The sequence below is a fragment of the Gallus gallus genome (genome assembly GCF_016699485.2).
Source record: "Gallus gallus isolate bGalGal1 chromosome 37 unlocalized genomic scaffold, bGalGal1.mat.broiler.GRCg7b 37_unloc4, whole genome shotgun sequence".
Lineage (NCBI taxonomy): Eukaryota > Metazoa > Chordata > Aves > Galliformes > Phasianidae > Gallus > Gallus gallus.
Window position 1 is genome coordinate 22,243 of NW_024095970.1, and position 12,675 is coordinate 34,917.

General features: G+C 55.1%; 1 protein-coding gene and 1 long non-coding RNA gene across 4 annotated transcripts; one reads left to right on the forward strand and one right to left on the reverse strand.

Moving 5' to 3' along the window:
• Window positions 1-66: 66 nt before the first annotated feature.
• On the reverse strand, window positions 67-11,736 carry LOC107057287 (nucleoplasmin-like protein ANO39). Of its 3 annotated transcripts, none has more exons than XM_046906065.1 (4): window positions 11,267-11,736; window positions 10,469-10,600; window positions 9,778-9,843; window positions 67-323 (listed from the first exon to the last, which is right to left on the reverse strand). In XM_046906065.1, exons 1-4 carry the CDS (start codon window positions 11,734-11,736, stop codon window positions 167-169), a joined length of 825 nt encoding a protein of 274 aa, XP_046762021.1. In that variant the 3' UTR covers window positions 67-166. The 3 variants fall into 3 exon arrangements, with proteins under 3 accessions (XP_046762021.1, XP_040512863.1, XP_040512862.1); XM_040656929.1 differs by lacking the exon at window positions 67-323 and adding an exon at window positions 9,080-9,482; XM_040656928.1 differs by lacking the exon at window positions 67-323 and having other exon boundaries at window positions 9,080-9,843.
• LOC121108788 lies at window positions 9,721-10,703 on the forward strand. Its single transcript, XR_005843439.1, has 3 exons — window positions 9,721-9,868; window positions 9,966-10,072; window positions 10,319-10,703. It is a non-coding gene; the product is annotated as an uncharacterized LOC121108788 (long non-coding RNA).
• Window positions 11,737-12,675: the final 939 nt, after the last annotated feature.

The following is a 12,675-nucleotide window of genomic DNA, read 5'->3' on the forward strand; positions in this document are numbered from 1 at the left end:
GCCCCGTGGAGAAGGATTTGGGAGCGTGGACTGCTGAGAGATTGAGCGCGAGCTGGCAAGGTGTGCTCGCTGCCCAGAAGGCCAAGCGTAGCCTGGGTTGCATGAAGAGGAAGAAGTGTGGAAGTGGGAGAGTGTATGTTTAGACCAGGTGTTGGGAAGAAGTTCCTTACTGTGAGGCTGCCATGGCAGACGTTTTCTTTGGAATATACAAGTGGTGTTCCAGGTATCCTGTGAGGTCTTCAACAGTCACATCATCGACATAGGTGTGAGCCTCCTCAGAATAGGATGTGGGAGAAGTCCACGAGGCTGTTTCACAGAGGGGTCTGTTAAGCGTGGATAAGGAGAAACAAGCTGAGGTTTGGCTGTTGTGTGAGTCAGAGTGGAAGGATGAGGGCAGAGCGAGGCAGTTCTCCCGTGACAGAGCGCAGTGTCTCCTGGTGGAGGCAGAAATCCCCACCGTGCTCAGTGCTGTTCCCTGCCACCACGTCAGCCCACATCCCCTGCTGGGGACAGCGTGCTGCCAGCATATGCCGGGTCACCTGCTGTCCGTGGGGACCGGGTAACGGCACGGAGCAGTGTGAGGACTGCAGCCCCGCTTAGCAGTGTGCCCCGTGGATGTGGGGCTGCCCCATGGCTGTGGCCGCTGCAGTGAGGGCTCCTGCGTGGGGCTGCGGTGTGTGCCTGCCTGCCTGCCTGCCATCCCAGGGTGGGCCGGGAGAGGAGAGCAGCTGAGCTGGCATGGTGCCTGCGCCTGGGGAGCTATTTGGAGATGCGTTTGATGTCTCCGCCGCAAGGGTGATGGATGCTGGGGCGAACGTCGTGATGGCACAGCCAACGCTCTGTGCTGGGCTTTGAAGTCTCCCGAGCGGAGCATCCCAGCTCGCAGATTTGGGAAGACATGGACTACGGGGCAGGAGATGCTACTTGCCAAGGCGGCTCCGTGAGGAGCAGCCTCAGAGCTCAACATCCCAGCTGCACCCTGCTCCAGGAGGACGCAGGAGTTCCCCGTCAGCTGTCCCTTCCTCCGCATCTCTGTCACTGTGTCCCCGGTGTGCAGAGCCCGGTGAGATGCCGCCACGCACCGTGGGCTCCTGAAGCTGTGGAGCAGCACAGACCCAAGGAGGAGGACGAGCAGGCTGAGGTGATGCTGCCCGTTGCTTGCAGTGGGTGCTGCAGCTTGCCTGGAGGAAGCCCCCACAATAACTCAGCTATGTCCTTCTCTTGGGGCTGCGCTCTTGTGGAGAGCTTTTGGGACCCGGAGCACTGGCTCCGGGAGAGGGGCCATGATGGGATGCAGCTGGTAAGGAGATAGGGCCCTGCTCATTAAACCAGGCAAGGTCGTGCTGCCCTCAGGAGCAAGGAAGTGATAAGAACATGCTGCAGTTAAGAAAATTGAGTGGTATGCGGTAAACAATCGGGCATTCATCACGGGACTGTCACAGTATCTAGCGTTGATGGTTACTTTCTCACGTAAAGAACTAACCAATAAGAGAACCCAATTTGGCATATGTAGTAGCTCATTAACTATCGTATAGATGCCTGCGTGTGCTTCAATAAAGCAGAGACTTGTTGATCGTGAAAGCATGAGACTTGTCTCCCGCTGATTTCCTACAAATGGTGACCCCGACGTGATCCAGTAACGGCGCACCACGGTGGGACAGCGAAGGAGTTCGGGTCCTAAAGCAGCGAGGACGGCTAAAGCACTCGGGAACCAGAGAGAGGAGTGCCGAGCCCTAGGTGACCTCATCGGAGAGCCTGGCCGATATGGGCCGCCGAGACCTTGTAAGGCTGCAATAGCGCGCGCTGACAGATAAGGGATGGAAAGGCAAGCGGCTTATGATTTATTTACTTGTTTTTTGAGAAAACGACAAATTAAGGGAGTAGACTTACAGAAGGAACTCCCCGGGTTATTAGCTTATGGCAATGCGAAAGGGTTTTTTCAAGACCCACATTTAGTACATGACCTTACAGAATGGCGTAAATTTGGGGATGCAATTTGGCAAGCAGTTTTAGATGATGATAAGACAGCAAAAAAATGCGGGAAACTGTGGAGAGCAGTTCACAATGAGCTGTTGCAGCACCAAGCAGAAAAGAAGGCAGCAGAACAGGCCGGTACTGCACAGGGGAGAAATAAGGATTACAATGGGTGGCCAGATTGTCTGTTGCCCCCTGCAGTGACTACCTTAGTCTTGCCGCCGGCCGCGGAGCACGCCACGTCAGCATGTTTGGGGCCAAGTGCCCCACCCCCGCCCCTAGTTACGGCCGCGCCGGGTAGTTCACCTGCGCCTATTACAATGGGCCCAATAAACCCTCCGAGCAGTGAGCCGATCCCTGGGGCAGAGAGTGACCTAGCGGGGGCCATTGCACGGGAGAGGCGGGAACCTTGGGCAGCGCTGGCACGGGCCTGCATGGAGGCGGGGGATAACGATGCAGTGGAGGCCGTGCGGCACATGGTGTTTCCGGTGATATATGCCTCTAATCCTGCGGGAGGGATGCAGGCCACCATCACAGCTTTAGATTGGAAATTATTATCGCAGCTACGATCTACAGTTAGTCAGTTTGGGGTAAAAAGCGAGCCAGCTAAGCAGATATTGGATTATATTTGGAGTACGCAGATATTGCTGCCATCCGATTGTCGGGCAATAGCAAAATTGATCCTTTCACAACATCAACAGCTGTTGTTTAATGCATATTGGCAAGAACTGTGCCATCAGAGTGTCTCAAAGGCTAGGCAGCCGGGAGACCCACTACATGGTGTAACTATCGAAGAACTCTTAGGGCTAGGGCCTTTTTTCAGAACACAAGCCCAAGCACTATTAGGGCCAGATAAATGTCGAGAAACTATGTATTTAGCTAGACAGGCCATGGACAAGATTAAGGTGCCTGATGGATTGCCATTTTATATGGGGATCCGACAAGGTAGAGATGAGGACTTTGGGGCATTCATAGATAAGGTAGCCGGGGCTATTGAAAAGGCAGGGGTGCCAGAGTATATGAGAGGAGTGATGTTAAAACAGTGCGCGCTCCAAAATTGTAATTCAACAGCACGTAGTATTCTGAGTACTTTGAGGAGTAATTGGACTATTGAAGAGGCACTGGAAAAGCTATCAAGTGTGCCGGTAGGGCCCCAAGCATTTCTGGTTGAGGCTATTAAGGAGTTAGGGGCAGGTTTAAAGGCGCAGGCTGAGGCCTCTCACAATCAAGTGCTAGCAGCTCTTGCATCCTTACAAGCATCTGCGACAACAAATTTAGGCCCGAGATCTCCTGTTGCTGGTCGCATCAAATGCTATCGCTGTGGCGGCATGGGACATATGCGTCGTCAGTGTCAAGCCACCGGTTCATGGTGTCAGACATGTCGTATGGACAACCACAATACCAATGCCTGTCGACGCCGGTCGGGAAACCCCCAGCCCAGCGCGAGAAAGAAACGACGGCCACGCGCAGACACAAGTAGCCGTTTCCAGCCAGCAGCAGCCCTGCAACCAGCCACACCAGGAAGCCTCGGCTTGGACTTGGCAGCCGCAGTGACCACGACCTTAATGACCACAAAACCTGAGCGGGTGTCTACAGGGATCAGAGGACCAGTAATGATAAATGGAACCGCCGTTGGGGCCCTTTTATTGGGGCGTTCTTCAGCATCGATGCTCGGACTTTTTGTCCTCCCTGGGGTAATAGATGTGGACTTTCAGGGCGAGATCCAGATTATGGTATACACCCCGTTTCCTCCAATAAAAATTGAGAAAGGGCAACGGATAGCGCAGTTAGTACCCCTAGAGCAATTGACCAAAGCCTTAACACCGTGTCAATCGTCTCCCCGAGGGGAGCAAAGGTTTGGCTCCTCAGGGGGCTTAGCATTGCTATCACTAAATTTGCATGATCGACCTAAAAAACCAGTGACACTTAAACACAGAGAGGAAGAAATCAAACTTCAAGGTCTATTAGATACAGGGGCCGACAACAGCATAGTGAGCCCAGAAATTTGGCCGCCTCATTGGCCACTGCAAGCGGCCATAGCCACAGTGATGGGTACAGGTGGACTATCCTTAGCAAAAAAGTCGCCTCCCCTGAAAATCCACCTTGATGAACAAGTAGTCCATACCTCTGTCTCGGTGGCACCCCTACCCCCCACTGTTCAATGCTTAATTGGCCGCAGTGTGCTCTCTCAATTGGGGGCACTTCAACCCGCCCTGCCCAATCCTGCCATGCTACCTTACAATTGGCCATTACTAATTAGTGACTTAAAGGACTGTTTCTTTACTATTACCCTGCACCCTCAGGACACTAAACGATTTGCCTTCACATTGCCTGCACTGAATCGAGAACACCCTGATCAACGATTTGAATGGACAGTATTACCTCAGGGGATGAAAAATAGCCCCATGCTATGTCAACTATATGTCGACCATGCTCTACAACCACTCCGGCGAGAATGGAAACAAATGGTCATTTATCATTACATGGAGGACATCCTTTTTGCCCAGCCAGAGGCCTTCACACAGGAACAAATTTGGCAAATAGAAAAGACCCTAAATAGGGAAGGACTTATGTTTGCCCCTGAAAAGGTACAACTCTCCGCACCCCGGAAGTACTTAGGATGGACACTGACTAACACGATAGTAACCCCACAGAAACTGCAACTGGATACTAAAATAGAGACTCTACATGATGCCCAAAGGTTACTGGGGGACTTAAAGTGGTTGAGCCCTGTGGTGGGCATCCCAAACGAACTCTTAGAGTCGTTGCGACCTTTGTTACGGGGCACTGACCTGGCCCAGCCTGTAACAGTGACAACGCAGCACAAACGTCTACTACAACAGATTATGGACTGCATTATACACGGCAGTGTTTGGAGACGTGACCCTGACCTCCCCATACAGGTTATGGTATGGTATGGACCAAAGTACCTTTTAGGAGCGTTGGCACAATCTAAAAAGAAAACGGGGGAGGTATGGGTACTAGAGTGGATCTGTCCCTCACTGCAGCAATCAAAAACACTTCTTCAAAAAACTGAACTCCTGGCAGAAGTGATTAAGAAAGGGCGAGAACGTACCCTGCAGATCATAGGTATGGAGCCTGTGTGTGTACAGCTGCCAATGCAGAAGGACACTCTGACATGGTATGTGCAGCATAGTCCAGAGTTACAGGATGCTCTCTTAGGATCTGGAAGTACGATTTCAATGGAAAAGATTCCGAACGTGCCGCTACATTGGATTGGTCAATGGAGTTGGCTCCAGATACCAAAGCAGCACGAGACGCCCTTGCAGAACACAATCACGGCTTACACGGATGCGGGACAGAAGTCTAGAACAGCAGCAGTGACCTGGCAGCAGGGCGGCTCCTGGAGACATCACCTCATTGCAGCCCATGATAAGGACTTATTGCAAACATTGGAGCTGGTGGCCGTTGTATGGGCCATGATGAACTTAATCGGCCCCCTTAATGTGGTCACCGACTCCCTTTATGTAGCTGGAGTATGCCACCAAATAGAGGAGGCCTACATAAAGGAAGTGTAGAATCGGCGGCTGTACGAGCTGTTCGTGCAGTTGCAGAGAGCAATCAGAATTAGGGAGCACTCATATGCAGTAATACATGTTCGAGGTCATAAATGGGAGATAGACTTGGGGGAGGGAAATGCGAGAGCCGATCGCTTAGTGTCACTGGCGCAGAGACCTTTAGTCTCCCAGCATGTCCTGGCCCGAGAGGCGCACTCTATGTTTCGCCAGAATGCCAAGGGGCTAAGAAGGGAATATCAGATAACATATGAGGATGCTAAGGTAATTGTTAGATCGTGCCCAGTGTGCAGCCACCATAATGGCAGTATGGGTCTCGGGCTAGGAGTTAACCCCAGGGGACTTAAAGCTAACGAAAATAGGCAGATGGATGTGATGCATGTGGGTGAGTTCGGGCAGCTGAAATATGTACACGTGTCTATAGATACATATAGTCATTTTATGTGGGCCACCGCTCAACCTGGAGAAAAGGCTATGTATGTAGAAAGGCATCTCAGTTGTTGCTTTGCAGTTATGGGTATATCACTACAAATAAAAACAGACAATGGCCCAGCCTACACTAGTCGTAGGCTTGGGGAGTTTCTGCAAACATGGGGAGTAAAACACAGTACGGGTATCCCGAACTCGCCCACAGGCCAGGCAATAGTAGAACAGGGAAATTGTGGATGGACGGCTGACCCAGCGAGGTCATGTTTTTCTCCCCCTGGGTCAGTGCAAGTAAAACAGCTGCTATGGATCACTGTCTCACACAGAACAATGATGGGAGTAGGTGAAAGGAATGCAGAGCTGTGATAGACCGTTGTGCCAGGTGCTGTGAGACAAGCTGCAAGCAATTGCAAATTATAAGAACTGCGCCAGCACTACCCTCTGTTCTTCTGTCTCATTATACTGCATGAAAATGTGTCTTTCAGGAACGTAATGAAAATGTATCTGAATTCCTGTCAACTATTGATTATGTATTAGTTTGACCTATATCTATAGCACAATTTCTCCTGACGGTGTGCAAGTTAGGTGGAGTGATCCCCCTTGCATTATCAATAGACATCAATTGACACATGCCTGCTCTATATCCTTACCGGATATAGGGTCTGATTTCCGCAACTCAATTTTGCAATGAGAATAGATCCGCTCTGTTTGGCTGCGGGATCGGTTGAGAGAGGGGACACCTTTGGCGCGCCCCAAGATTTCTTGGAAAGTCTCCCTTCCTCACCCGATCACTGCAGGGACAGACAAGGACCATCCATTGGTGTATCAGGTATGTGTATAGAAAAGGGGGTGCCCGTTAAGGCGTGAGGAGACGTCCTACGCAGGGTATGAAGGAGCGTGCCTGCTTCCCCCCCCCCGAGATACGTGAGCTCACGGGTTAGATTGCCGGCTGGGGTAGGACTTGCAACTAATTGACTAATGCACTAGTGTTATTAAGATACAAGCTAAAAGACGTCGTCAGCATTGTGGATTATGTATAAACTATGTTTTTTGTTCTAAATGTCAGAGTGAGTGTGGTGTGAGTGAGATGTGTTCCTTTCAGGGAATGAGTGTCAGCCTGTTTATCTAGTACTGTGTTCTGATTGCATGGAAGCGTGTAAGGGAACATGGACAAGCTTCTGTGAGATCTGTTCCCAAGTGTTTATAACCGAACAATATCACTATACAGTGTTAAGAGTTTGTGGAAACTTTGAGGGAATTAGGAACCAATAAGAATTTTGTAAACATCATGGGAGGCTCCCAGGAGAAAGTTGTGTTTTCACAGGATCTGGCCCATTATGGGTTCCCAGTAAATGGACTAAGCCAACCCCGAACATCAAGAACCCATCTCAACCCGATGACAACAACAGCGACTCCGGCGAGCGATAGCTGCATGGTGTGCAAGACATCATATACAGTGCCGTGACTCCTGAGCTGCGACTGGTATTCCCTTAGCAGATTGCAGAAAACATCTCATCAGAAAGGTCTCTTGGACACTGGGAACTGCCAGGAGCAATTGGCGGTTATGAGACTCAGAAGCGCACTAATTGTGGGGGTCGGGTACAGTGGTTGATCCAGAGTGGGGACTGTGGTATTTTATTCATCGGGATATTGAAACTGTAGTTAATACTGGTGTGCTGTGTAGTCTTTACTGTTAGTTTACTGACAAGGAATGCTTTGTAGAAGTGTGTAACATAAATCTAGTGTATTCTTATAGATAGTGATTGGTATGCTGATAATCATGCTTTGTTTACTGTAATGCTAGCAAAAGGTGGCTCAAGATGCGATTCATACAACCTGGCTCGTACAAAAAGAAAACGGGGGAAGTGTGGAGAGCTTTTGGGACCCGGAGCACTGGCTCCGGGAGAGGGGCCATGATGGGATGCAGCTGGTAAGGAGATAGGGCCCTGCTCATTAAACCAGGCAAGGTCGTGCTGCCCTCAGGAGCAAGGAAGTGATAAGAACATGCTGCAGTTAAGAAAATTGAGTGGTATGCGGTAAACAATCGGGCATTCATCACGGGACTGTCACAGTATCTAGCGTTGATGGTTACTTTCTCACGTAAAGAACTAACCAATAAGAGAACCCAATTTGGCATATGTAGTAGCTCATTAACTATCGTATAAATGCCTGCGTGTGCTTCAATAAAGCAGAGACTTGTTGATCGTGAAAGCATGAGACTTGTCTCCCGCTGATTTCCTACACGCTCTGGCTTTTCTGGGCAAGTCTTGAGCAGGAGAAAGGCTTTGCTTTGGGCAGGATTTCAGGCACTTGCTGTGCTCCGGGGAGTGTTGGCAGTAAGGAGAGTTCTATGGGGCATTTTGTCCCCCTTTTCCCTGCTGGAGCCCCACATTGCGCCACTTCACACTTCAAAGTTCTGGGGGAATTATTCATTAATTATTTAATAGCTGACCAATGACTCTTTTTTCCTTGTAAAGCCAGGTTTCATCTGTAAGATTGTCCCTCGGAGGGGAGGAGGATGCTGGGAGCAGAGCCCACCGAGGGGCTCCCGTATCTCCCTGCGGCCCCCCAATCCCTTCCAGCAGCAGGACCTTGGAGCGGGGTGGCAGGGGCTGAGGGCTCCTGGGGTGCCCCAAGGAGGGCTCCTGGGGCTGTCAGCAGCACAAGAATGAGATCATCCCCGTGGCAGCCCCAGGAACATGGGCGGGTGGGATCGGCGCGGTGGCCCTGCTGCATCGGGCGCCTGCGGGTCCTTTGTGCGCAGAGCAGACGGGGACATCCCTGCTTGCTGTGGGGCTCCACGGGGCCTCATGTTGGGATGGCTGTGTGCCCCAGGACCCCCTGGCAGCTCACAGCCCACCTACAGGAGAGCTGGGGGGAACTTGTTACAAGGGCAGGTAGCGACTGGACGAGGGGAAACGGCTTTGAAGTGGGAGAGTGTAGGTTGAGAGCAGCGACTGGGAAGAGATTCCTGGACAGGTTCCCCAGCGAGTTTGTGACTGTCCCCTCCCTGGAGGCCTTCAAGGCCAGGCTGGATGGGGCTGTGAGCAGCCTGGTCTCGAGGGAGGTGTCCCTACCTGCAGCAGGGGGTTGGAACGCGATGATCTCAGAGGCCCCTTCCGAAACAAACCATTCTGTCAGTCTATGAGACTATATACAGTTTTTATTCGAGTTACAAAAATAAACTGTATTACTATGTGACTGAGTATGGCTTTCAGTTAAGTATACATCATTTCAGCCACAGGAGTCTATGCAACTATGTACAGTTTTTCTCTTAATTACAAAACTAAACTGTACATGAAACAGAACATTACGAATATGGCACAAACGAGCCATTTAAATTTCTGATAGCGCTTAGAACTGTGACTGTTTTTGCTGTTTGGTTATGAATACATCATTTCTGCCATGGCAGACATTTTCTTTGGTATATGCAGATGGTGTTCCAGGTACCCTGCCAGGTCTTCCACAGTCACGTCACTGACATAAGCGTGAGCCTCCACAGAACGGGATGCGGGAGGGCTGCACAGGGCTGTTTCACAGATGGATCTGTGAAGCGTGGATAAGGAAAGGAAAAGTGAGGTTTGGCTGTTGTGTGAGTCAGAGTGAGACGATGAGGGCAGAGCGAGGCAGTTCTCCCGTGACTTCCCCACAGGCCCCGCAGCGGTGGTTCAGCAGAGGTTCAGCTGTGGCTCTTCTGCCATGGCTGGCCTCAAAGTGAGGACTGTGTCTGTCCTCTGTGCCGTGTTCTGCTGTAGCACAAACACTGGAACGGACGTGAGTCTTTGGTGTGTGTGACCGGGTTTTGTGTTTTGTGCCGCAGTGCGTAAACGTGGGAGGATACAGGACAGGAGACCTGGAACGTCCGTGCCGTGAGAGACCGGCCGGTCCTCCTGCAGTCCTCTCACACCTGCAGGGTCAGAACAGGTGAACAGGTAGGTAAATACGGGACCTGTGCCGTTGCTCACGCAGCTCTGTGGCGTGGCTCATGGCACCTAACGTGGGTGTTGCTCTTTTCTTTTTGCTTCCAAGACTGAGACGGCTGTTGGTGTGCAGTCCCTGACAGGAGCAGCGGAAGAGCCTTAAGGAAGCGGGGCTCTCCCAGAAGAGAGAGGCACGCAAACACTGCTGCTGTAAAGGTACTTCCCCGCAGTTCTTCCGTGTTTAAGGGACTGGGCTTTACTGGAGGTGCTTTGTCTTGGCCACTGCCACTCCAAACCGAGCTGCAGTGCAGAAGCTGGCTAGCAGAGCTACTGGCAGCATCGCACTGAATATCCAGGTAGTTCACAGCAGCAATGAAGGGGGGAGGAGGAGGTAAAGGAGAGAGGGCCGCGTTACAGCGGTGCCTCAGCGCACGGCGTCAGCATCCCGATTCGGCCCCGCAGCTTCAGGTGATGGGCTGCGACAATTGCGTGTGCAGCCCTGAGCTCCTCTGCACTCAGCGGTGAGAAACGGGACCCGCCAGAGATCTGTCAGAGCGCTCCGTCTCTGCTGAGCGCGGTACCGACAGCCGCGCACCGCTCCGCGCCACTCACCGCGCCGCGTCCACCCGCAGCTCCTGGAGGGCCGTCCGCAGGCTGCGCTCCTCCTCGTCCTCGTCGTCGTCGTCCTCGTCCTCGTCGTCGTTCTGCTGCTGCTGCTGCTGCTCCTCCTCGTCCTCGTGCCGCCTGTTTGCAAGCCAAGGACACGTGAAAGGAACGTCAGCGGGACTGAGGCGGAGCTGCACCCAGCCTGTGGTGGGCGACCCAATAAAAGCCAACTGTTTCGTAAGCGTGATTCCTCGCTCCTCTCTCAGCGGGTATTTTTTCGCCAAAGAGGTGTTGCTGAGCAGCAGGATCCGTTCCTGAGGCAGCACGAACGAGCGGTGCCAAAGCTCGCCACTGCGCCCGGGAGTGCCCCGTAGCAGCACGGCAGGCTGCATGAGCTCGGGAGCCCCTGAGGCGGAGAACAGCAACGCTCGGGGCCTGCAGGCACGGCAGGGCAGCGCGGGAAGGAGCCGCTCGGTGCCCCGCGGGGTGACCGCACCGCAGCAGTGCGCGGAGCCGCCGCTTTGGGCAGATCGCCCCGCGGCTTCGTGCTGCCGCTGCGGAGGTTGGCCGGGAGACGGCACGAAAGGAGCGCCGAAGCGCTGCGCTGCGCTGCGCTGCCGCGTCTGCCCGGCACCGGCACCGGCACCGGCACTGAAGGGACGGCCCTTCGGAAGCGCTGCTCAGAGCAGGGCGCCTTTCCGCCCAACGCCGTTAAAGGCTCCCAAGAAGGGGAAACGAGGAAAGGCTCCCAAGAAGGGGACGCGAGCGCGTACCGACAGCCGCGCACCGCTCCGCGCCACTCACCGCGCCGCGTCCAGCCGCAGCTTCTTGAGGGCCGTCCGCAGGCTCCGCTCGTCCTCGTCGTCGTCGTCGTCGTCGTCGTCGTCGTCGTCGTCGTCGTCGTCGTGCCGGTCCTCGTCGTGCCGCCGCTCGTCCTCCGCTGCCGGCTCCACGGGCGGACGGTCAGCGCGGTGCCAGGCGCTCCCGGCTGCAACGCACCGAGCGGGGCCGGCCGTTAGCGGCGATCGCACGGCCCGCACACGGGCGGCGCGGGGCCCGGGGCTCGCCGTCCCCGCACGGCCGTCCCCGCACGGCCCCGAGCTGCCCGAGCTGCCCGAGGCGCGGGGAGGAGCCGCCCGCAGCCAATGGCCGCCGCGCAGCCTCGCTCCGGCCCGGGGGGCGCCGAGCACAGCGGGAAGCGGTGCGAGCGCCGCTCGGGAGGAGCGCGCATGCGTGGGGCCGGGCCGGGGCCGCTTCCGGCTGAGGGCCTGCATCCGGGCGGCGCCGGGCTGCGGTGAGGCGGAGAGCGGCGTGCGGTGAGCGCGGTGAGGCGGAGAGCCGTGAGCGTCCGTTGGGCTCCGTCCGCGTCGGCGTCGGCGTTGCCGTTGGCGTTCCCGGGCGCTGCGGGCGCTGCGGGTTCGGGCCGGGGCGCGCGGGGGTCCGCGAGGGGTCGGGCGGGACGGCGCTGTGCCTCGAGGCGCGGCCTGGTGCTGGGGCCGCTGCGGGGCGGCCGGGCCGGGCCGGGCCGGGCCGTTCTGTTCTGTTCTGTTCTGTTCTTTGCTGTTCCTTGCTGTGCTGAGCTGTGCTGGACGGGGCCGTGAGGCCGCGGCTGCCGTTGTGGCCCCGCCATGGCGCTGCGCTGCGCTGCGGCATTCCCTGTGTGTGTGTGAGCTGCGCGTCGTTTGGCGGTGTCGCTGTGTGTGTGGGGAAAGGCGGTCCGTACCGCAGAGGTCGCGGAGTGCTTTGGCGGCTGCGGCGCGGTTTGCGATCCGTTCGCGCTGCCGTTGCGGTCGTGAAGCGAAGGAGAGGGTCCGGGTGGGGATCGGGAAAGGGTTGTTGGCTGCGGGGCGGTGGGCGTGGGCCAAAGTGCCCAGGGCAGCGGTGACAGCCCTGAGCTGCCGGAGCCGAAGAGGCGTCGGGACAAGGATGTCAGCGTCGGGTCTGAGTGCGGGTGTTGGTGTGCGGAGCCTGGAGTTGCGCGGGATGGTGCCGAGAGTGCTCTTGGCTACTGGGATACGTGCGGGCCGTGGGGTTTTGCTGTCGGGGGGTGACTGGGAGGCTTTTCCGTGGGTGCCAGGAGTTCCTTACGGCAGGGCTCGGCAGGAAATGCGGGGTTGGAGCACAGGGAGCCTTAGAGGGCCAGGCTGGACCAGGCCCTGGACAGCCTGCTGGAGCTGCGGTGTCCCTCTTTGTTGCGGGGCTGTTGGACGAGA

Bases quoted from the DNA above. Each gene is read 5' to 3' on its own strand.
- LOC107057287 (XM_040656928.1), bottom strand. From the start codon at position 11,736: ATGCAGGCCCTCAGCCGGAAGCGGCCCCGGCCCGGCCCCACGCATGCG. The intron at 10,601-11,266 runs GTGAGTGGCGCG...GCTTGCAAACAG, and splicing joins CTGCGGCTGGACGCGGCGCG to GCGGCACGAGGACGAGGAGG. The intron at 9,844-10,468 runs GTGAGTGGCGCG...CTGACCCTGCAG, and splicing joins CTGCGGGTGGACGCGGCGCG to GTGTGAGAGGACTGCAGGAG.